The sequence below is a fragment of the Amphiprion ocellaris genome, chromosome 11 (assembly GCF_022539595.1).
Source record: "Amphiprion ocellaris isolate individual 3 ecotype Okinawa chromosome 11, ASM2253959v1, whole genome shotgun sequence".
Taxonomy (NCBI): Eukaryota; Metazoa; Chordata; class Actinopteri; family Pomacentridae; genus Amphiprion; species Amphiprion ocellaris.
In genome coordinates, this window is record NC_072776.1 from 21846786 (window position 1) to 21870209 (window position 23424).

Here is a 23424-nt window from a genome sequence, read left to right on the forward strand (position 1 = left end):
ATGCTTTGAAAGCAATTCTCTAAGATGTTTGGGGCCAAATACAATGACTTCAGTCTTGTCTGAATTTAGTAGTAAGAAATTATAGGTCATCCAGGTCTTTATGTCCTTAAGACAATCTTGCAGTCTAGCTAGCTGATTAGTTTCATTTGGCTTCATAGATAAATACAATTGAGTGTCGTCAGCATAACAATGGAAATTAATACAGTGCTTCCTAATAATGTTGCCTAAGGGAAGCATGTATAATGTGAACAGTATTGGTCCTAAGACAGGACAGAAAAGACTCAAGCAATGTCCGAGCACAACCCAGTTTAAAAAGCAGTACAAAAATATGGTTTTCACAAGGCACAGGAAGGAGGGGCTTTGACACGGGTATATCACTGATTATTTAATATTTATTTATGCTATTTATTTTCTATTTTGTTTTTAAATATGTACATAAATAACTATGGGAGTGGGGTACTGAGTGACTGATGGTCGAGATGGAGAAGGGGTAGGAGTAAATAAGTTAATGCTTCGGCCTACTCCTTTTCAGATATGTTGGGTTATTATTTGTTGCTTTGTTTTGAATATTTTGATTTGTTTTTGTGTCTTTTTTACTTTTCTCACGTGTCCGAAATAAAAGCATTCATTTATTCAAGAAAGCTCTGGAAAGCTGCCAACATTCCGTGAAAAACACAGGCATGATTGAATTTCATTTTAAAGGGATTCTGATTTGATTAACTGATTGGTTTCTTGATTTTCATGTCATGCACATAAGCGTATCCAACTCTCATGGACTTACAAGACACCAATATGCTAGCATTGCAGCAATAGAACAAAGATGGTGGAGTATGCTTGAAATGAGCTAGTTTGCATCAAGCGTCTCCCAACCACGTTTAAATTGTTCCTACTGTAGCGGTTTTGTATATGGGGTAAACAGCTGTGAACCAGAACACACTTTTGGACAAATAAATACGTGATATAAACAGCTGACTTGAGGGAGAAGTTCCCTGCCTTCAACCCCTCACACCTGGTCGATCACTGCAGGACTCTGAGTTTACCAAATTGCTATTTAGGAAAATTACAGCTGTCAAATGGAGCTAAAATGTGGGGAAAAGGGAATTCAAGATGGTGACTGCCACGTCAGTTAAAGTATCTTGTTTTTAGTCTCTTTTGTGGCCGTTTAAGCAATACAGTAAAGGAAAAATGTAAGGGTTATTAGTAACTTTGATTATGCTCTGAACATGAGATCATGTTTTTGTGCTATTTTCTCAAGTCATTACTGCATTTAAGGGTGATGCAGTTAACTTTATATGTTCATGTATCCCTAAGGGTATATAAAAATACTGTCTTTCTCTCCACCTAGTTTTATATTCCTAAACAGAAACAGGTGGTGCTAGTACCCAGTACTGGGCAAAGTATTCTATGTAAAAACTTCTCGTAACAGTTCCAAAAATAGAGAAGGAAAGGGGTTAAATATAGTTCATGTCATTTTATTTTGGATTTGATGACTCTGTTAAAGTCTATGGTTACCTCTGGGTTGTTAAAGTGGTGTACAGTTGCCCTAGCTGCTGAATACGACCTGAGAAGAAGTAGCTCTGCACATTAAGGCGGTAATAAGAGAGCAGAAAACTATCTAGATGACGCTGTATGTGAAATGAATAAGTGAAACATTTTGCGTGCATTCCAAAACTGTTCCTTTTTTCCGCTCCTCCCGCCGGGTTAATCATTAGCAAATACCTGAATTTGATTGCAGAAAATGTCAAAAACAGTGCAACAGGTGGTTTAAAAGACAGCTGGCAAAATGAACCATTGCTGACCTTTTCAACAGTGTGGTCACATGGTCAAAAGATGATCATCAGTTAATCCTTCCCAATTACTCGGATATGCCCCTGGGTGCCGAAGGCAGCGTGTGCAAAGTAGATTCTGCTGCTGTCCGCATTTCTGGACATAAGCAACTGAGGAGCACGCATTGAACAGTGAGAAGTTTCTAACACGAGTCCATGCGGGAGTGAGGAGCTGAGGGGAGAGAGGTGAAAGGAGGGGCACGGGTCTTCACTGGCATTTATCCCTTTCCCAGAGGCACTTTGCAGAGTGTTGGCCCTGCAGCAATGCTGAAGCCATCTGTGACTTCTCTCAGCAGAGGCCACGTAAAACAAGACGTGTGCTGTGGTCTGACCTTTCATAGTCCTAACTATAATATTATCATAAGTTTAGAGATCAGATTGCACATTTCCCTGTGGTGGGATTCAGTGTCCATATGAAAAGGCGATGACTGAAAACCTTGCGTGGCTATATGTATTCTTGTTACCCAAATGTGGTCAAATCCTAGTCAGTACTTCTATACTGACATTGTTGAGATACCCCCACTTATCATTGCATCAGGTACAGAGGAAATTATGTGAATGATGAAGAAAATTACACACTTTCCTTTCTTCTACCAGCATCCAGCTTTTGTTGCCTAGTTCAATGTAATCCCCCACAGAAAACCTCAAGCAACACCGAACACCAGAATGGTGGCATAATAGACTAATGTCTTTAGGAAGTGGTACTACTACTAGTTAGCACAGTGTCAAGGATTTGTTAAACTTTGTGGTTGAAATTACAGTGCAAATCTCTGAAGCATTTAATGCAGCCAGGGATAATATACAACTATCTGTCAATACTAAAGGCCGAGCAGCTGACACTAATTGAGGGAAAAGAATTATGGGTACTAGCTGGCACAGTGTACATCTCTGACTTGGAGCTTGCCAATACCCATTCCGAAGGTGCCACAATGAGGCTTAGGGAGAGCAAGACACTCTGGCTTTTGGACAGAAATCAAGTTAGAGAGTCAGATGTCACTGCAGTTTGGAGACTGTTGTTAATCCAAGAAAATGCAATGTATGTAAGAAACATGCCTCAAAACCAAAATATGAAGCATACTGCATAAAATAAAACACTCCCAAAGTGCAGATCTACACATAAATCAGACTGAAACTGATGTTGTAAAGCTTTACTAATTTTGCATGTTAGTGTTAATAATAATTACACATTGATTATTTGTTCGGTCTTGCAGGCTCATTTTTATTAAATGACTGAATTGAGATTGAAATCTGAGTAATTCATTGGTGTAAGGACACTGTGGTTAAACCATAAAACTTGAGACCAAAGCATTGCCTTCTTACCACTTACTGAATTTCAGTCCAAATTAAAACACCTACAACTCCCAGTCCTGAGAAAACTTTATCAGTTCTGAGCAAACATCTATAAATAGGTTTGACTTTTAAAAAGCCTCACACTCACTTAGATGCAGCAACCAGCAGTTTTTTTATTCTTAATTAATGTATCCATTATTGTCTCACACAATCTATTAGTTGGGTGGTCTTTAAAATATCAGGTTATAGTGAAAAATGTTGACCACTGTTTCCAAAAGTTTTGTTGACAACTCAAGACGCTCCAGAAAACCAGCAAAAGGCTGATTTAAGAGGCTGGAATCAACTTATCAAACTTAAATTGATTATCAAATTGGGTGGTGATTAATTTAATAATTGACAACCATTAATTGCTGCAGCTCAACACATTCATGTTTTGAGTAAATCAAACTTTTGGCTTGTCTACATTACAAAGTCTAATTATTTTTCTTATTACAGAGCAATTCTATTAGTCAGGCTTCAGCAGTTCTGTGTGCAATAAAACTTCATGGAATTTACGGTTATAAACATGTGCCATATTTATAATGCCTTGACAAAAACATACCATTCAAAATTCACAGAATGGGTTTGATGCTCTAGTGGAAAAATATGTTTATTTTATGTTCTGTTTGTAACAAACCAAGTATCCTAATTTGAAATAATTGGCTGCTTTTAAATCAGATAGCTATTTTCAGATATTGTCCATGAGTTGTCTACTTTGTTACAGTTCCAAAGGCCGCAGCAGAGCCTTAGCTTGCTGGTCCGTACATGGGATGTCAGATAAGTGTTGGAGAAAGGGTCGTCCATGAATACAGGTTCGGTTTGTCTCACCCAGCTGCTGTTCCATCCGTACAAGGGTTTCCTCCACATCTTCCCGCGATAAATTTGTGGGCAGTTGACGGGCAAGACGAACTGCTTCCCCCTGAGGGACGAGTCCCAGTTGGAAAATTTAATGAAACAAAACAATGTACCAAAATGGTGCCATTCTTAATTCACAGAATCTCTCACTTGTAGGTAATTTGTGACTTTAAGTGGCCGGCACTCTTGCACAGTCCTGGCTTTCTTGTGAAGAACTGCAGTCAGAATCTCCCTGAGGTCCTCCACACCGAGGAAAGGCACGCAGTCTGCCATTGCTGTCACTTCCAGATGTCTCTCGGCTGACGCGAGGCCTGGCCAAAGCAAGCAGAAAACAAGGATTAATATACTCCAGACGCTACTACTATCTCCAGGAAAGAATAATAAATAAATATTGTGGTTTACGGCCGGACTGATGACCAAGTCAAACAAACGAAGGGCCAAATGGAGTGTTAAATGACTAATAGAAGCCCCAGCAGACAGGAAGGAAGTTGTCCTGTAGGGCTGAAGAATGATGGCTTCTCATTTCATGAGGAAATACTGCAAATCATGCACAGTTTATATTGCTAACACATAACTTTAGATGGTGAGGAAAAACCTGGAGATGCAGTGACAGAATCTGTCTGTGCTGGTTGTGCTGCCAGTAAAAGAATGCAAAGTTGAGAACATTTTCTGTTAAAAATGTATGAAGACAGCAACTGGCAATAGCAACTATCCTGATTGTAAGAACTGGGGAACAGGGCAGACAGTATCTGCAGAAACACAGTGTCCACAAGTTTTACACAAGTTAAATAATACATTTTCAACAATACTAACAATGGCCAAAGATATTCAGCAGATTTTGTGCAGTGAAACCATCTTATATTATGCCACTACCTTCAGTCCCATGCACACCCACAGAGGCTGGCAGTGCCAAATGAAAATTCCTTGAATTTCTTAAAGGGCAACCATTCTCATCACCTGCACACTGGGGTACAAACCTACTGTGAGACCACGTTGTTGGGCAGACAGCCAATGTCAACTAAGGTGAACCATTCCAGCAACAAAAACAACCAACATTCACAGGACACTGTACACCCTTTGCAAGCAAACATAGTAGAAGTCAAAATAATGATGAGGAAGCTGGCAAAAACAAGCTCAACTGAGAGAGTTATTCTGCTTAATTCTTAGACTGTTTTCATGTTTCTGTCATCTGGACCTATCAACATTAGAACAAAGTGTTGTTGTTTGTTCCTACATCAGTCATAATTCATATTTACTGTTTCCTGCTATGGAGAGTTTAGAGAAGGATTTGTGAGAATTTTTCATGTCATCCGACAGAGAGGGCCACTGTCAAAAATAATAGCCTATAATCCAGTTACAGACACTGTACGTTTGACATTTCTGAATGGTGAACTATGACATTAATCTGCAAACAACTCAAGAATGTGTTAAATAAAACTAAAAAAAATTATGAGACCTTTAAACAGCATGACTTGAAAAATAGGAAAGACTTATGTTGTGATTTATTGAGTTTGGCATAAACCCCAGTGTTGCACTACACTACTACTATACTATTGTTTAGGATCTATTTTGTTGTCGGGTTCAGGGCATGTAACATGTCATTAGGAGATAAATGTTTAATTGATATCACACATATTTATCCAAAATGTTCTTTACATTGTACCTGGAGTGAGTTTGATTTTAAACCCATTAGCCACAAGCCTAGGATCAGAAAACAGGGTCGCTCCGTTCAGTTCAGGGCTGTGTTTCTCCATGTTGCACAAAGCCTCAGCATACTCAGCTCCCCCTAGAATTCTAGAAAATAAAGACAAGGAGATATTGAACATACAGCAGCACTGTATTCTTGTACATCAGGTCAGAATTAAGGGTACCAGCAAAAGAAACCAAGAATCAGGATTTGTTCGTCTTAACAATGGTCTCAAGTATATGTATATGTAAAGAAACTGGATGAGTGTGTGTTTTCCATAAGGAAAACAACTGTTGGGGTTGGCATTTTGCTGGTGAGAAGTGAGTGATACATTACCCATCTGTTAACTGTATAGGGTTCTGCAGACTCACTGCTGGAAGTATATTATTCTCTAGAAGTCTTTTAAACAGCAAGGCTTCCTCCACTCGAAATGGGTTTAACAACATGAGCCTCTGACCACATAAAATGACCCAGGCGCTCTGAGAGGCCAGCCGGTTTACAAGACAGAGGCCCCGTGATGCTGCGCTGCTCTGGGATGAGAGGCGCTGAAGCTGCAGCTGAAGGGCAGCCATGCTGCAGGGGAGGGGCTGCGAGGGTTTAGACGATGGGTTCCTCATTTTCTTTTGAGGCTGTGCAGAGAAGAGCTCGTCCAGCAGCTGCTGGTTGGATGATGGGGCCTTGCGTTTCTGACCCTGCATGTGGCTCCTCGAGGTGCTCACACTGAGCTCCCTGGGGCCTTCAGCTGAAGCTGACTTAGATTTTTGTTCATGGTGTTCCAGGTGTTTTTTTGCCTTCTCCTCATACCTGCAGGGTAAAAGCAAGTCTTTAGGAGTTAGAACAGTGGTGGCAAGTGTCATCATAAATAAATCTATTCCAAGTTAGTATCCCAGCATGAGCTGATTTGTGATACAAAATATCCCAAATGTGTGGGTTTAAAGGTGACCTAAACATGCTTGAGAAGCACCAATCTTTCACTTCTGATTTTAGATATGAACTAATTAGCGCTATTCAGTCTGGGAAAACAATTAAGTAATGTCTTCTGGGGCAATGAACAGAGATTTCTTTTGGAGGGAGTTTAAGGGAAAATGACCATGATGAAGTCATCAGGGTTATCTTGGACTGGACTTGACAACAGCCTCTCATCCGACATCATTCTCTACCTTGATTATTCATTATTTCATTTTAGCTCTTGTCAGTCCCCTCACTCTATGGAAGTGCAATACTAAATCCCTTAAGACTTAGGTTATATATGGCTGTTGTTGCAACAGCACTTAAATAACCACATTTTAAATCAATTTGGAGACCTGCTTCACATTCAAATTTGTCACTGAAAGGATGTTGAAACAACAGTAATATGCAGTTTTGACATCTACATACACCTAATTGCCTTAGAATCGTTCTCCAGTTACTGAAAAAAAAAAACATAGAAACACATCTCTCTGTATCAAAGCTAGCTATTTATAAGGTTTGTCCATGAGAAACATTCCTCGCAGCCTTAAAAAAACAACTTGGATGCAATTCTGCACCATTTTTTCCTCTAGTATGTGCAGATTTATGAAGTCCTTGCTTCTATGGTTAGCCATCCCTGCCCAGTCACTGCAGCTCAAGCACACCAGCTCACCTGCAACTCTGCTGAAACATTCTAAACTACTAAATGCTAGTACTATTGAAGTAACGTTTATGTTCAACATGTTCAAACAAGACATTAATTCTTAAGAAGAATATTAATGCAGAAAGTCCCACCCTGGTTTGTTACCTATGAAACCCTGGAAGTCTGAATCTGTGTTTCTGAAACTGTCATTGGTACACTGCATTTTTTAGGTGGAAATGCTCAACAATGATGTTGGCAGTTGTGCTTATGATGCGTCTTCCAGTATATAAAAAACACCACATGGACATGTTAACAAGGCAAAAAAAAAATAACAACAACTTGATTTTCACCAGAAGGGGTCAATAATCAGTAAAGTCTGACAGGTTTAGCAGATCTTGCTTTAGTGTTGAGCTTACTGATCATTTAAAGTGGGATTATATTTCTCTAATTGCATATAGGCAAATGTGAATGGGGTGTTTCTCAGTAGTATTTACATGGCAGCTTCTTTTAATCTTGTATGTAGCATGTTTACAGTTTTATCATGTCCATTTCAAACCACTATTTTGACAGGCGTCAAATCAAACAGCTTGCCTGAGACCCAGGTCCATGCAACATGTTGAGATATGGGAGGTGTGCACATCCACTCCTATATGACCTACAGTGACTCTTAACAACCTTCTCTGAATAGGTTCAGCTGCATAATTCCACCAACACTTGTATGTGTTGGTAATTTCGTCTGTAGCACAGCTGCTAAGCTCCCATCTGTTGTTGTCTACTCAGAACATATTACACTGTTTCAAAATAGGAATTTACATAGAGTCAAGACCTTTTACCCAGAGTACTGGCAGATAATTTGATACAGGGGTACATAGGGTACTTTCCCACAGCAAAAAGTTATTTGCCAACTCATGTTTCCATATATCTTCATATGTTAAGCATTAGGTCTTACACTTCAGCACCCCATCATTCAAATGACCTGTTTCATGAACTTGTGTACGTGTAATTCCTAGAAGTGGTGTGCCACTTAACAGTGGCGGTGAAAGGAGCCAAGTCCTTGCCACATCCTATTTCATGTTTTAGACAGCAGTACAGCAAGGCAGGATTCTAAACAGATGTCTTTTTCCATACACTCTTCCATACCTTATATAAGGCCCCGAATACTGCTGATACACATTTTCCAACCTTGCAATTACCTTAAATTGGTACGCAGTAATCTAACATAATTGGGTTGAAATGCTTTCAGCACAGTCTAATGATGTTATTCCATGATGCTAGCTGAGCAGCTCAGCAGATAGAGATCTGAATGTAGCACAGCTTGCATTTTCTATCACTGACATGTCCATCTTGACCATTTTACACGTTACTAATAACTGCTTGATGTGAATTATTTTGAGGTGACCATATGACCAAAAACGTTAAGTGTTGCACATGGCTCGTGTGCTGTGCTTTAGGAATTGTCAAAAGTGCCATCTTCTAAGTGTTTGGTGTGCTCACCAGATCTCAGACTTAAGTCAGAGGCAAACACACACCTTGAGCCCAGAGAAAAATGCACTTTTTCTACCAAAACTGCGCACATTTATCTGATTACTGTGTTTTTATTTTCTGTTTGCTTGATTATATTTTATATAAATTCCATCCTTGTCTAATCTTCATGTAAATTCTTTAACACTATGGGGGGGCAGTGTCAAACAGAAATGATCATTATCTTCATCTGTTCTGTGCCAAGGCAGTTCTTGACAAGCCAACTATGTGTCAATTTCTCATACCACTTAAGTAGTGCAAGTGTAGGTGAGTTTTTGAAAGGGACAAAGATTCCTGTGCGAACCTGGAAACCTACAATTAGATAATAAGGTGTCTAAACAGAATGAATGAATACTAATTCATATCAGTTAAAATGTATAAAATGAGTAGTCACTTAGTGCCACTATCAATGCCTATGTCTGCAGACTTCTCCAAATATAGGAAATAAAAAAGATGAAATGCATGATGAACCTGTCACAACAGAGAAAAATCAGATGTGAATTCTCTGGATAGATCGCATACTTACAAAATTCAAAATAAATGACATTTCATCAGTGGTAATATCTGCTGCACTGTGGAAATGTATTCTAGCTAACCCTGTATTAGGCACAGTCGTTTGGAAATTAGAAACACAGCTCAAATCGATAAAATTTCCAGAGCAGACTTTTCACATGCAAATGACAGGTCAGACTTTCCCTCTCTCTGCCTTGCAAATAACAAGAAATGGAAACAACTGCTTGGAAAGGTGAAGGTCTGGAAACTCACTTCTTACGGTTATCCTCCCCCAGGTTTTTCCACCTCTCGCGAACAGCGATGCTGATATCCAGCAGACTGGCTGTAGGTTTCTCCCTGAGGACCTCAGCTCTGGCCTCCTTGTCAAACAGGGCAGCAGGAGACAGCGGTGCCCTCATGGCGCGATTGGTGATCAGGTCGTAGGCCGTTAGAGCAGCCTGCTTCTCTGTAATAATATTGAATGTCTTTTTTTTCGAGCTGCTCTGACTCTTCACCTCATCCAGGTCGGAGTCATTATGCCTTGAGGGCTGATGAATTGTCACAGGCTGCAGAGGTTCTCCTGATAAGGGATCTGTAAGAGCTGTACCCCGGCTCCAGTCCTCAGCTAATATTTGGTCTTTGCTTTTGTCTGCAGCTGACACTACATTGTCTGTAATTCTCTCTGGGGATTTGCTTGCTGAACCCATTTCTGTTGTCTCCGTGCAGTTCTGTGCCACTTCATCATCACAAAGAGAAAAGCTAGAGACAAGCTCAACTGGGATCTGGCTGACAATCCAGTCGTCTGCCACAGAGGATGAAGAGCTGCCGTTTGAGGTCCGGTGGTGCAGTGAAGCATCTGCGCTTGCTGTTGACGAAGCTGCATCACCATGTTGAAGTGCATCTTTGAGGCAGTTATCACTGTGGTTGGTGAGACTGTTATCCCTCTCTACACTTGGCTCAATGTCCAATAGTGAATCATGAGGCTGCAAAGGATTAGATGATGAGGGAAGTGTCTTGTGGCTGAGCTGCTTCTCAGCTGGGAGATCAGTGTTAGGCCGAAAGCCATACAGAGAGACCAGCAATGCCTCCACTGCAGTCAACACAGCCTCCTAAATATCAGACCAATGATAGATGGTTAAGAAAAAGCATGAAGATACACAGAGATTATTATTCAATCATATCCTCTAAGCTATGCTTTCCATTTACTACAAATGCGCCACAAGTTGTATTCAATTCATCATGAAAGCCTGAATTTCATACTACCTTGTTGTGAAGAAGAACCTGGGTCTTGTCTGGTGTCAGATTAACATCCACTGAGGAGGGTGGAACTGTGATTTTAAGCATGAGCATCGGAAATCGATTTCGTGCTGGGTCATCCGGATATTGAGCACTGTAGTGTTGACGCAGCAACTGATGATCCATCACACAATCACACCATACACACATAAAGTTTGCAGGAAAATGAAAGAAAAGAATGCTGTTAAATACAACGAATAAATAAATAAATGGATTAATCATTGTAATTTATCCAAAATTGCTCTACCTTCATTATTTCCTTTAGCTGCACAGGTCGGTTGTTGACAAATAGAAAAGTTTTGTCAGGACTAGATGAGCTTGTAGTGGAGTAATCAGCTCCAGGCTTGGGAAAAAATCCTTCTAAAACAATCTGAGTAAAACAGAATAAAAATGTATTATTAATAATCCAGAGCAGAGAATGGCAGAGAATGAATGTCATGCATCAACTGCTAAGAAACTAGTCAACTGCTGTGTTTCACTATTAACCAAAAACAAAGGTAAGGAAACCATACACTATGTTACATATACCAATTACAAAAAAGGGATAAATGTGCCTAGGAGGTTTGTTTAAAATCTAATTTTCAGTTAGGATGGCACATTTGATCCATTCCAGAGACAGCATGGCTGCACAGCTGGAAAAGCAGCTATTAACTCTTGTTGTGTGCATCAAACAGGCCTAACATCAGTCACATAATATTATGAGTAAACTGTCAAGAGCAGTAAGGCTACACTTCCAAAGACAGTGACTTTCATAGACTTGTTTACAAATGTGATGTTTAAATGTCAAACTATGTAAGCACTGAAAAGAGTAGCGAGAGAGACAGGCAATGCGACAGCAGAGCTTGTTGTTTCCTCTTACATATATCTATATGAAGGCTTCACTATGAACATGTTCTACCAGCTGGTGCTAAACATGTTTCTATTAAAACCTGCATCATACATAATGACCTTTCACCTAGAATCATGCCAGAGGGAGTTCTCATGAGCTTAAATTGATGACTCAACATAAAACTGTACAACTGTACTTAAAACTCTATTATGAATGTAAGCTAGTCAGAAATTATGGCAAGCTATTAATGTTCTACAGATTGCAAGCGGTAAATAGCTATGCTTTTTTCCACATGGCCTCAGGCTCATTATTAGCAGCAACGCACGCCAATGAAGTTAATAAATGAACTGCTGTTTCAGGTCAGGGCACATATGCTTCTCTCTATTTCTGCTCATTAGGGTCACTTTATGAGAGTACGAATGGCACCTCTGGCCCCAAAGGGCCTCGGCTATGTGTAGTCAAGCTGCCAAAAACGAGTGTCACATTTTGTTCTGCAGTGGAATAGCTCTACAGCTCTCCCCAAGAGAGGCTGGTGAAATTGTCAACCTGGTTCCCTTGATCACTAAGCTTTGCTCTTGGGGACAAGGAGGAGAAAAGTTCTCTTTCATTGCTACAGGGAGTAAGAGGAAAAGGTGAAAGGTTGTTCTCATAACTGGGCACCAAGCAGCAAAATAACAACAACAAAGGGGAAAATGAGAGAGAAACAGGGTGAAAAGGGCTGCTCCATATCTGTCAGACTAGATTAGCTGGGAGCCTGAGAGCAGGTAGGAGCCACATGACACCTACCGTGACCAAGCAGAAAGTTACAGCTCGACAGTAATTCAATTACGATCAGCACAGCAAAGCTTAGCTAACAAAAATCACTCACTCCTCATCAGGAAAGAACTCAAGAGAAAAGGGCAAAGGAATAGTTGGCCAGCCACCAACTGACCACATTTGCTGGCTAGAGACCAGGTGTTCATGATGAGGTTATTAGCTCACAGTCCAGTATAACGTGCATGCTCTCATTTGCGCTGCAAAAATGATCCATCTTACACAGGCATTAATGTAATCTAGACATTTAAAATGAGACCTGTCTAAAACAAGGGAAACAAGTGAATCATCATCGACTACTGAATTGCAAATCAGAAGACTTTTTCGAATTAACATTTTTGCCTTGTGTCACATAATGTCGATGATACTGAGTTTTAGAAGATTCTGGAAGCATGTAACACTGAGCTTTCACAGTGAACAAGTGGCAAGTATGTGTCTTTTGAAGATGAGCTGCCATCATTGCCCCATAATGATGGGCAACGAGCCATAAGAGCCAATGAGTGTAAAGTGAGCATGGAGCTCTGTGTCTCTTAGTGAGACTCATCCATCCACGTCCATGCAGTCCTGCTGCCTCTTTACATTCAGTATCACGCTAAGATGTTGAATTGTGACTTTGTCCAGATGAGCAATAGTCTATGCAAAACAACCTATATAACACTTGACAATAAAACCTAAAACATCTAAATATAAGTTCTACATTACACATGAAACACGAGGGTTAATTATTTTTAACATAAAAATGTCTTAATTGGACTTCTGTAAATTGTGAAATGTTTTACTGCATAACTTACTCTCCTGCTAGGAAAAAAGAAAAAAATGTGGGTAACCTCTTCAACTTTTTGAAAGAATTCCTCCATTTTCTCTCATTGCTGCAGTTTCTCCTTAACTAACCTCTGGTTGCTCTTGGTGATGGTGGCAAGGGAGCAAGTTGGCAACAGCACTGGACCCCAATGTAGCAAGGAGGGCACTTCTGTTATCGGCCACCTTGGCCTTCTGCCAAACCCCCACCTGGAACAATATGACACCAGTCAACTTCCATGAGTCCACATCAGGTGAATCACACCATATAAACACCTGTCAAGATAGTAACTGGGCCACCAAGTTGCCAACATATCAAGGGTTCATACAGTTTGGTTGTCAAGAGATTCGGCAAGAGATGGACAGAAACTGCAGTGTGGCAACATTAGTTTATGTCAAACTTAAGGGCTGAGAACATTAATGATATGAAGGAGCAGTTGTGAATACAATTTGCTATTTAAAACATTATTAAATACCAAATCAACATGAAAAGTGATTTTAAATGCATTATTTCTAATGCATAAACAAGATTCAGTGTTGCAACTACTAACAGCCTTACTGCTGTGAAAATAATGGAGTCAGGAATTACTGCTTTGCAGCTGTATCCCTCAACCAGGCAGTCTAGCTGCAGTTTGTCTCCAATTCTGTCCACACTCATATAAAATATGCACAAAGACTTTGAAGAAACTCAGCAAGTGAGCATGCATCACCAAATCAGTATACTGTATGATCAAACAGCCTTCTGTTGAGTTATTGTGTTGAATAATGGCCAGAAGAGTTCCTGCAGACATTATGATGTCACTCTAAAGCTGCCATTTGACCTGTTAAATTTAAAATATTATGACCTTATCATTTTATCCTATTAGACATCAATTTTGTCATGAATAGCATATGGCTTATGGCCAAAATCTTGTTTAGTGAAGTCACAATGATCCTTGAGCATCAGATTTCAATCAGTTCACCCTCAATTTCAAGTGAATGTTTGAGGCAAACTTTTACAAAGGAGACTTCGTGTTCACACGAACAGAACACGCAAATGTTCAAACACCCAAAAACATGAGGTCTCCAGCTATGGCTGTTGCCTACACCGAAGCAAAAAAGAGAGACATTGCATTTTTTGACAGAAAAGATCAGCACAGGGAACATTTTGCGTACGAAATATGTTAACACCAGGTTTGTGTCTACCAGTAAATATATCTCTGGGGTGTTGATTTCTAAAAGCACACACACTGTTGCAGGACATGTCTCAGATATTAAATATACAATTTGGCACATGTAAATGCATAACTCCTGTAAACGGTTCTTGAAGAAGCTATGAAACATGACACAAGCCAAATGGCAGAGTTGGAGATAAAGGATAGGGGCAACTGAGTGCTGATTGTACAAAATGGGTTCACTACCCTCCCCTGACAACCTTGAAATTGATTTCTATGAAAGTTATACGGTGGTCGTGTGCCCCCTTCCTGGCCTGCACCACCTATACACTCATGTGTACAAAGTGGCTGGAGCCTGAAACCAAATCTGGGGTCAAGTCCACAGCTGTGTTCAGCAACTTTCTCAGGCGTCATAATCAGCCAAATCAGAGTTCAGAGTCAGCCATATTTGTGTTTGGGGCAAATGACAGCTACGCTTAGCTGTGGTGGGACAGTGGAGAAGGGATAGAAATGTCTAATGGATAAACAATTCCATGCTGGTTAATCTCGTTTTATGTCATAGAGCAGCCCAAAACGAGCGGCTTTTTTATTGTGTACACCGAACGTACGCGACAAACAGCCAAACACAACTGGTTTAAAAGCTAAACTAAAAATTTAAATTATGCATTTAGCTATTCATACTGAAAACATGTAACCTGAATATAATTTTTATGATGATTAATGACTGAATTTAAAGTTATCTGATGATTGAGCTTATCAAATTTAACTTGATGTTGTGGAATATAATTTATTGCTTTTACATGCATATTGAATATGTTTAGTTTAGCCTTTATTGTCAATTACCGCATCCACAATCAAGTAAGTATTTGTTTCCATTTGCAGAAAGACTTCAACAAACTTAAAGGGAAACATGTTTTAGAAATTTACACGGCTCACTTTAGATACTGCTTTTACATTTTAAATACAATTTGAGAATTAGTGGAAGGTTTGACAGTTGGTTAGAGCATACAAGTTTTTTTTTCCAGTAGCACTGTGCACAGGTAAAAATATAAATATCATAATATATATAATATTAATAGAAACATATCAATAGTTCCATAGCTGTTGCTCTGGATCGCATCAATTTGAGCACTATCTTTGGAGGGGTTTAGAGGTAGAGGAGGGATTTTCAAAAAAACACCTGAACATCAGTACAGCACATGCCAATAATCCCCTCACATAAGTCATTGTTCTCAAGGTCAACATACTTTAACCGTAAGTGTCAACCATTCTCTGGTTCCAGCTTCTCAGACATAAGGATTTCCTGTTTTTTGTTATGTTTAGCTTTATCTCAGTGCATCTTCTGACAGTTTCTGACCCTATGTCCAGCACAGAAGCGTCCCTACATCACCTTAGTCAGTCTATTCTTCCTTTCGCTTAATAACGGCTTTGGTCTGTGTATTTCTAAAGTGCTTCTACAAGCCAAATGAGTATTTTCCATCACACGTAACAATTTCACAGTTCAATGACTCGCATTAGCGCTGACAACGAAACAGCAGGAGGCTGGGGACAATTTCTGTCTTCAACAAGGGCGTTGATTAATAATTTACTAGGAAAGCTTCTCAATATTCTTTTGCAAGGTTCGGTTTGCATTAACAACAGAGAATCTTTAGAATGGCACAAGCAGCAGATCTACTGCCAAAAGATGCCTTGTAAACAGTACAGCTGTAAGTTGAGAAGAATGTTTTTATTTTGCAATTATGCAAGTTTTCACAGTCACAACTAAAATGTAGACAAGGAAAATGGATGGAAGTGTGTGACAAGAGATTACCCATGCTCTTTGCATATTTTTGCCTGTTCCCTTTTTTCATTTAGTGATTTAATGTCAGTAGGTACAAGCTATCCTCTAGTTTAAAATGCCTGTTAAATCAAGTCACTTGTTAGGGGAAATCAACTGCTCAAAAAAACCCAACATATTTCATATTAAGATATTATATATAAACATATAAACACATTATCTTGTGAAATCTGGGGTTTTTCACACTAAAGTCTAAATGAAGTTCCTATCTCCATGCATTATTCTGATACAGTACGTGATCTTATTGGGGTTTTCAGTGCTTTGGCACATGTCAGCATTATGCTGTTACTACATGGCATGTTAAAAAAAACTGAAGGAGATTCTGAGCCAGTCATGTTGGCAGAGTCATCTGAAGACCAATGTGGACACCTAGTGGTTGCAATATGTAGAAGGCTTCAAACAGAACAAACACAGATTTTAATCAGGACAGGTTATACTATAATCAAAAGTTCCCTTTGTTCTTTTGGCCATGGTTTGAACTCATTTGTAGAGACAGTCCAACATAACACCAGACTCCAGAGTCTTGTGGTAAATGACTATTCTAGCTGGAAACGGCTGATTTTTAATGGAATATCTACATAGGGGTACAGAGGAACATTTCCAGCAACCATCACTCCTGTATTCTAATGCTACACTGTATTAGCTAATTGTTTTGAAAGGCTAATTGATGATTAGAAAACCTTTGTGCAATTATGTTAGCACATGAATAAAGTGTGAGTTTTCGTGGAAAACGTGAAATTGCCTGGGTGACCCCAAACTTTTGAACGGTAGTGTATATAGCAAAAATAATAATAATAATAATAATAACAAGAAACGCACTCAGAGAGTGCAGCACTCTGCCAAGGCTGTTCATTCCTCCATATGGCATTGTCAAAAATGCAGCATTTATTTATTAGTTATTGATGATCAGAAATCACGGCAACATAGAATGTGGCCATTTAATATAGATGTACCTATAAACAAAATGACCTTGCTCTGAGCACAGACGTGTGTTATGCATGTGCACTAACGTACATGCATTCATGTATGGATACCGAATCGCGTGACCTAAATATGTAGCGGGTGGCGGGAATTGATGGGACTCTGAAACACCCCCACAATTTAATCAATTGTTCCTTGTATCATTTCTGACGAATAAATCCTGATAAGTCTGCAACAGTAGATTTGTAGAAAGATTGCAATCATGTGATCGTCAGCAGGCAGCTGACGTACTGTTCACTTGTAGTCATAGTTACAGCGACACTGTGCTGCTATCTCACAATGATACAGAAATCTTGAACAAATCCGTGGCAAATAACACAACAAATAAGCCGCATTACTGCCAAAATCTAATCACTTGGTCCTTGCATCATTTCTGACCTTCTCTGAAAATTTCATCCAATTCTGCTACTTCATTTTTTGAGTAATGTTGCGAACAGACAGACAAGCAGACGGGCAGACAAACCAATGCCGATCGTCACATAACTCCGCCGCGTTCCTTGGTGGAGTAATAAATTCCACCCTAATTGATATGAAACAAGTCAACCTCTGCTGCAAGTCTTAATGACATACCAAACTAAATATATTTTACTGCCACCTTTCAAGACAGAAGGTTAGTGTTGTGTAGTGATGAGCAGATAGCTGTTGTGTTGCATATCACCTTCAAAGAAATGTTGTTTGACAGTTTGTTGCCTGAATGGTAGAAACATTAAATATTTTCCTTCTCTGTACATTTTTATTCACATTTTCTCCTTGGTAAAATCTGAACAGTGGGATAAGTTACTGACCTTATTGTGAACAAGCATGAGTCTCAGTTCAGGTTTTACAATGGCGTAGGCCATCAGCAGGTCCTGCACTTTCTTTAGTTCCTCTTTGCACTTTTTTGTGGAGGAAAAGCACTGCCTTCTCACTGGAAGATTCTTGAAAAGTTTCATTACACTCACTGTTGTACCTGGAAAAAAACACAGAGCAGAGGTGTACAACAGCTTTTGACATAAAAATGTACCTTTCCTGCAACACACAGATTCAATGTATCTGGACAACACCAGAAATATTTACCATCGCTGGCATTATTCCTGTTTTTCCTTTGTGAGAGCATTTTTTCATGTTTTTATTTGTTCTTCAGGATAAGAACAAATCACATGACACCTTCATGTAACAATAAAACAATAGTTCAAAATATAATGTGTGTGCTGGTAAACATTCATCTAAATCTCTCTGTGGCATTATACCTATTTCCAGTTTAGCAGGAGTAAGAAACATTTCTGCAATCTTTGCATTTATAATGTCTCCATCTGAGACAGCTTTGGCTTCGATACATGTCATTAAAAAAAGCATTCCTTCATTTTCACATTTAACTCAGTTCCTTACCTTGACCTAAGTGAGACGGCTTCTGAGAAACAATGTTCCCTTTAAAGTCAAGCATGTATTGGGTACTGACGTCATCCTCCTCCGTCTTTGTGGTAACAGCCACCTGAAGGGAAACATCACAACATTTTATCAGGTTTGTCCACATTAGGTTGCAAACCATGTGTATTTAATTCCAAATACTTACAGAAAAATGAATTAGTTGTGTCATCTGCAAGTTACAAATACTCAAATAAATGCAAGAGTGATGTGAACATGTTCACTTTTAATTTTGTAAACCGTAAGCACAATATCTGTTCATTCTGGCCTACTTGCATCTTTTTTTCTTCAATATGACCATCATTTAATAACTACAACTGTTAAATACTTCTCACCTCAGCCACTGCACAGATGGAGCCCAGTGCTTCTCCCCTGAAGCCATATGTTTCCAGATGCTCTAGGTCTTCGTGGCTGCAGATCTTGGAAGTGAAATGTCGAACAGCCATCACAGGAGTATCTACAGCTTTGATGCCATGACCATTGTCACGTACTTCTATCCGGTCCAAGCCGTAGTTGTCCTGAGATATGCAATTCAATACATACATAGACAAATGCAAAATGAAGGAAAGTCCAAATCAGTACTGTGAGTCGTGAGGATGTGAATAGTGGTAACAACACACTTTTAGCTGCAGGAAAAATATGACTGTACTACCACAATACCTTTCCAGCAATGTGTTGCATCACACCATGCTTTATTCAGATATTCTACAAATTGCATTTTCCAATCCAACAATCATTGTTCAAAAAGGAGGAAAACACCAGCTGACAGGGGTGTTTGTACTCTCTGCCCCTAAAGTAAATCTGAATAGTTGTAGGATCTATTTCCATCAATCAAACAGACACAGATGATGACACATTTTTCAAAAACAAATACAGTGCCTTTAAAAAGTATTCACCCCCTTGGAAGTTTTCTCCTTTTATTGCATTTCAGCACTGACTTCTGGTCAATTTACTTTTAGTTTCTTAACAAAAAAAGACACTTTAATGTCCAAGTCAAATTAGATTTCCACAAAGTAAAGTCAATTAATTGAAAACATAACATGTAAAATAAGTGACTGCACAAGTATTCACCCTCTTCTTGTCAGTATTTAGTAGGTGCACCGGAGGCCACAATTACAGTATTGATTGTGTGTGGAGCCTTGTGTATCTGGATGCTGCAGTTTTACCCCTTCCTTCATTGCAAAACTTCTCAAGCTCAGTCAGGTTGCACAGGGATCTTGAAAAGCCGTTTTCAAGTCCAGCTACAAATTTTCAGCTGGATATAGGTCTGAGCTCTGCATAACTTTGGCTCATTATCTTGCTGGAAAACAAATCTTCTCACAAGTGGCAGACTGCATTAGGTTATCTTTTAAGATTTGCTTCATTCATTTTACCCTCTACCTTTACAAGCCTTCCGGGGCCTGCTGCTGAGAAGCATGCTCATGTCATGATGCTGCCACCACCATGCTTTATGGGGATGATGTGTTTGTGATAATGTACAGTGCTCGGTATCCACCATACAATGGTGTCTAGTCTGATGACCAAAAAGTTAAATTTTGGTCTCATCCGACTTTCTTCCAATTGACTTCAATCTCCCACATGCCTTCTGGTGAACTCCTCTTGAGATTCTATATGAGCTTTTTTCAACAGTTCCCCTGACTTATATTTTTATATTACAATCGCTTAACACACATTCACTGCACTCAGATGATCTTTATTTCACTAGTTGTGTCTTTTAACACCAACTGGCTGCAACTATGTCACATTAAGTGAGTCACTTTAAAGGGGACAAACAATTATGTAATCATTTTTTTAAAAATTCTATATTTCTACCTAGTTGGCATTACCTTATAAAGATATGTTTTAAGTTTGACATTCTTGCCAAAAAAGCCAAATTACACTGACCACAATTCAATAATGAAAAGTAACAAAAGGGAAAACTTCCAAGGGGAGTGAATATTTTTTTTATAGGCACTGTACATTTCTTCTTGTTCCAGAAACTGTAATTTAGGCACTGTACCAGTTTAACATCAATGCTTGAAGCCCCAGCATCCAGAGAATTTTCCATCAGTTCTTTCACCACATTCAACACAGAAGTGATGACCTGAGAGCTGGACAGCAGCCGCACAGTGTCCGATGGAAGCTGCTTCATGATTCCAGGTATCTGCTGAGGAAAAGTTGTGTCTTAATTTAGTACTTCTACAACCCCTGGCAAAAATTATGGAATTACCAGTCCTGGAGGATGTTCATTCAGTTGTTTAATTTTGTAGACAAAAAGCAGATCACAAAACTAAAGCCATTTCAAACGGCAACTTTCTGGCTTTAGGAAACACTAAAAGAAATCAAGAAAAAGAATTGTGGTAGTCAATACCAATTGCTTTTTTAGATCAGGCAGAGAGAAAAAAAAATGGAATCACTCAATTCTGAGGAAAAAATTATGGAATCACCTTGTAAATTTTCATTTTCAAAACTAACACCTGCATCAGATTAAATCTGCTCATTACTCTGCAGTTAAAAAGGAGTCTCACACCTTGGAAAGCTGCTGCACTAAGTGGATGGACATGAATCATGGCTCCAACATGAGAGATGTCAATTGAAACAAAGGAGAGGATTATCAAACTTCTTAAAGAAGGTAAATCATCACGGAATGTTTCAAAATATGTTGGTTGTTGACAGTCAGCTGTGTCTAAAATCTGGACCAGGTAAAAACAACATGGGAAGGTTGTAAAAGGCAAGCAATCTGGTAGACCCAGGAAGACATCAAAAGGTCTAGACAGAAAACTTAAAGCAATATGTCTTGAAAACAGAAAATGCAGCAAAACAAATGAGGAACAAACGGGCGGAAACTGGAGTCAACATCTGTGACCGAACTGTAAGAAACCCCCTAAAGGAAATGGGATTTACATACAGAAAAGCTAAATGAAAGCCATCATTAACACTTAAACAGAGAAAAAGGTATAAGGAAAAGCAATGGTGGACTGTGGATGACTGGATAAAAGTCATATTCAGTGATGAATCGCGAATCTGCATTGGGCAAGGTGATGATGCTGGAACTTTTGTTTGGTGCCTTCATAAATGAGATTTATGAAGACGACTGCCTGAAGAAAACATGCAGATTTTCACAGTGATTGATGATATGGGGCTGCATGTCAGGAAAAGGCACTGGGGAGATGGCTGTCATAACATCTTCAATAAATGCACAAGTTTACATTTACATTTTGGACACACTTCTTATTCCATCAATTGAAAGGATGTTTGGGGATGATGACATCATTTTTCAAGATGATAATGCATCTTGCCATAGAGCAAAAACTGTGAAAAGTTTCCTTGAAGAAAGACACATAAGGTCAATGTCACGGCCTGCAAATAGTCTGGATCTCAATCGAGGTGAAAATCTGTGGTGGAAATTGAAGGAAATGATCCATGCCAAGGCTCCAACCTACAAAGCTGATCTGGCAACAGTAATCAGAGAAAATTGGAGCCAGATTGATGAAGAGTTCTGTTTGTCACTCGTTCAGTCCTCAGAGACTGCAAGCTGTTAGAAAAGCCAGAGGTGGTGCAACAAAGTACTTGTGGTGTGTTGTAGTGTTTTTTTGTTTTTCATGATTCCATATTTTTTCCCTCTGCTTGATCTAAAAAAGCAGCTGTTATTGACTACCACAATTTTCTTTCTTGATTTCTTTTAGTGTTTCTTAAAGCCAGGAAGTTGACATTTGAAATGACTTTAGTTTTGTGGCATGTCTGTGATCTGCTTTTTGTCCTACAAAGTTAAGCAACTGAATGAACATCCTCCAAGACTGGTGATTCCATAATTTTTGCCAGGGGTTGTATGTGTGGTTGAGAATAACAAGGTTTTTAACTAGTTTTGCTGAATGGAATTTCATTTAGTCAAGCATATTACAAATTTCTGCATAGAAATATCAGGACAATGCATCATTTCTATCAATTAAGGTAATGCAGGTCATTACCTATACTGTATGCAGACTAAATTATGTTTACTGTCAAGCATAATCACCTCCCAACAGCTTATTCTAAGTACTGGAAATGCTGAACCTCTTTCACTGGACTCCCCTGGCACAAACTCCCTGATTATTAAAATATAGGCATGGGAATGAGCGCAAGAATGTGATGTCAACATCATCAGTGAGCAGTACTACTGAAAAACAATGATACAGTAAGTTCTCACATTTGCAGCACAGTTGAAACTTTACCGTTAAAAACATGAATCAATTATGCGAAGCAAAGGACTGTTTCTCTGTCCATCTGCATTGTTTAGCAAGCTTGGTTTACTGTAGACTAAAACAGTCTTGATTTTTTGTTTCACAGGGTTTTTTAGGCCCAAAATAGAGATCTATAGGTGTTGCATTATGGAAATATTATTTTAGACAGTTTCCCACTTGGAATGACTTCTCACTGACACATAAAAAGTTATTAGAATGTATGAATTACAGATTATTGACTACCAATTTTAAAGTGCAGTCAGAACTACAGGCACCATGCAGACCGTGCCCTAAAAGAAATACTTGTTCTATGGAGGTTATATTAAGTTTGCAGCAAGAAAGCTACAGGCAGTAAAAGAAAAATAAACTTGATGTAAGAGGCAAATGTTAGGTCACATTTAACACTCGAATTAAGTAGCTTCAACCCATTTTACAATACGTTAACTGAACGACAGCTAACTGCTCTGCAACGTACTGGAACAGCTTGACGTCGTCACACCTGAAATAAAACCTGAGTTTAAATTTAAACTTACGTGGAGACATTACAATCCCATATTCAAATAGTTCTTAACGTTCTAGCAGAATAACGTAGTTAAATACTGACTTTCACTGCCACTTCTCCCTGAAGCCCTCGTTCAATCCTTCATAACACAACACACGAGCCATACGCCGGAAGCGACCTGCTTCCCGCCCCCTCCACTGTACGGTGATTGGTTGGAAGAGACGCGAGGGGCGGAGCCAGACAGAAAACGAGACAGCATTCTGCCCTGAGTTTAGGCTGACAGGTGCGACACTGCGGGAATACTTAGCAC

The 23424-nt window shown here is 39.3% G+C and overlaps 1 protein-coding gene across 6 annotated transcripts; it reads right to left on the bottom strand.

Annotated features, from left to right (window-relative positions):
* Nucleotides 1–2959: 2959 nt before the first annotated feature.
* Nucleotides 2960–23380, bottom strand: pms1 (PMS1 homolog 1, mismatch repair system component). Of its 6 annotated transcripts, none has more exons than XM_023262319.3 (13): nucleotides 23217–23380; nucleotides 20413–20556; nucleotides 18749–18931; nucleotides 18378–18480; nucleotides 17795–17958; nucleotides 13131–13247; nucleotides 10845–10967; nucleotides 10565–10711; nucleotides 9575–10410; nucleotides 6034–6501; nucleotides 5674–5804; nucleotides 4161–4321; nucleotides 2960–4074 (listed from the first exon to the last, which is right to left on the bottom strand). In XM_023262319.3, the coding sequence occupies exons 2-13, from the start codon at nucleotides 20542–20544 to the stop codon at nucleotides 3874–3876; spliced, it is 2766 nt and encodes a 921-aa protein (XP_023118087.2). In that variant the 5' UTR covers nucleotides 20545–20556; nucleotides 23217–23380; the 3' UTR covers nucleotides 2960–3873. The 6 variants fall into 6 exon arrangements, with proteins under 6 accessions (XP_023118087.2, XP_023118090.2, XP_023118089.2 ...); XM_023262322.3 differs by having other exon boundaries at nucleotides 20413–20559; nucleotides 23217–23340; XM_023262321.3 differs by having other exon boundaries at nucleotides 23146–23287.
* Nucleotides 23381–23424: the final 44 nt, after the last annotated feature.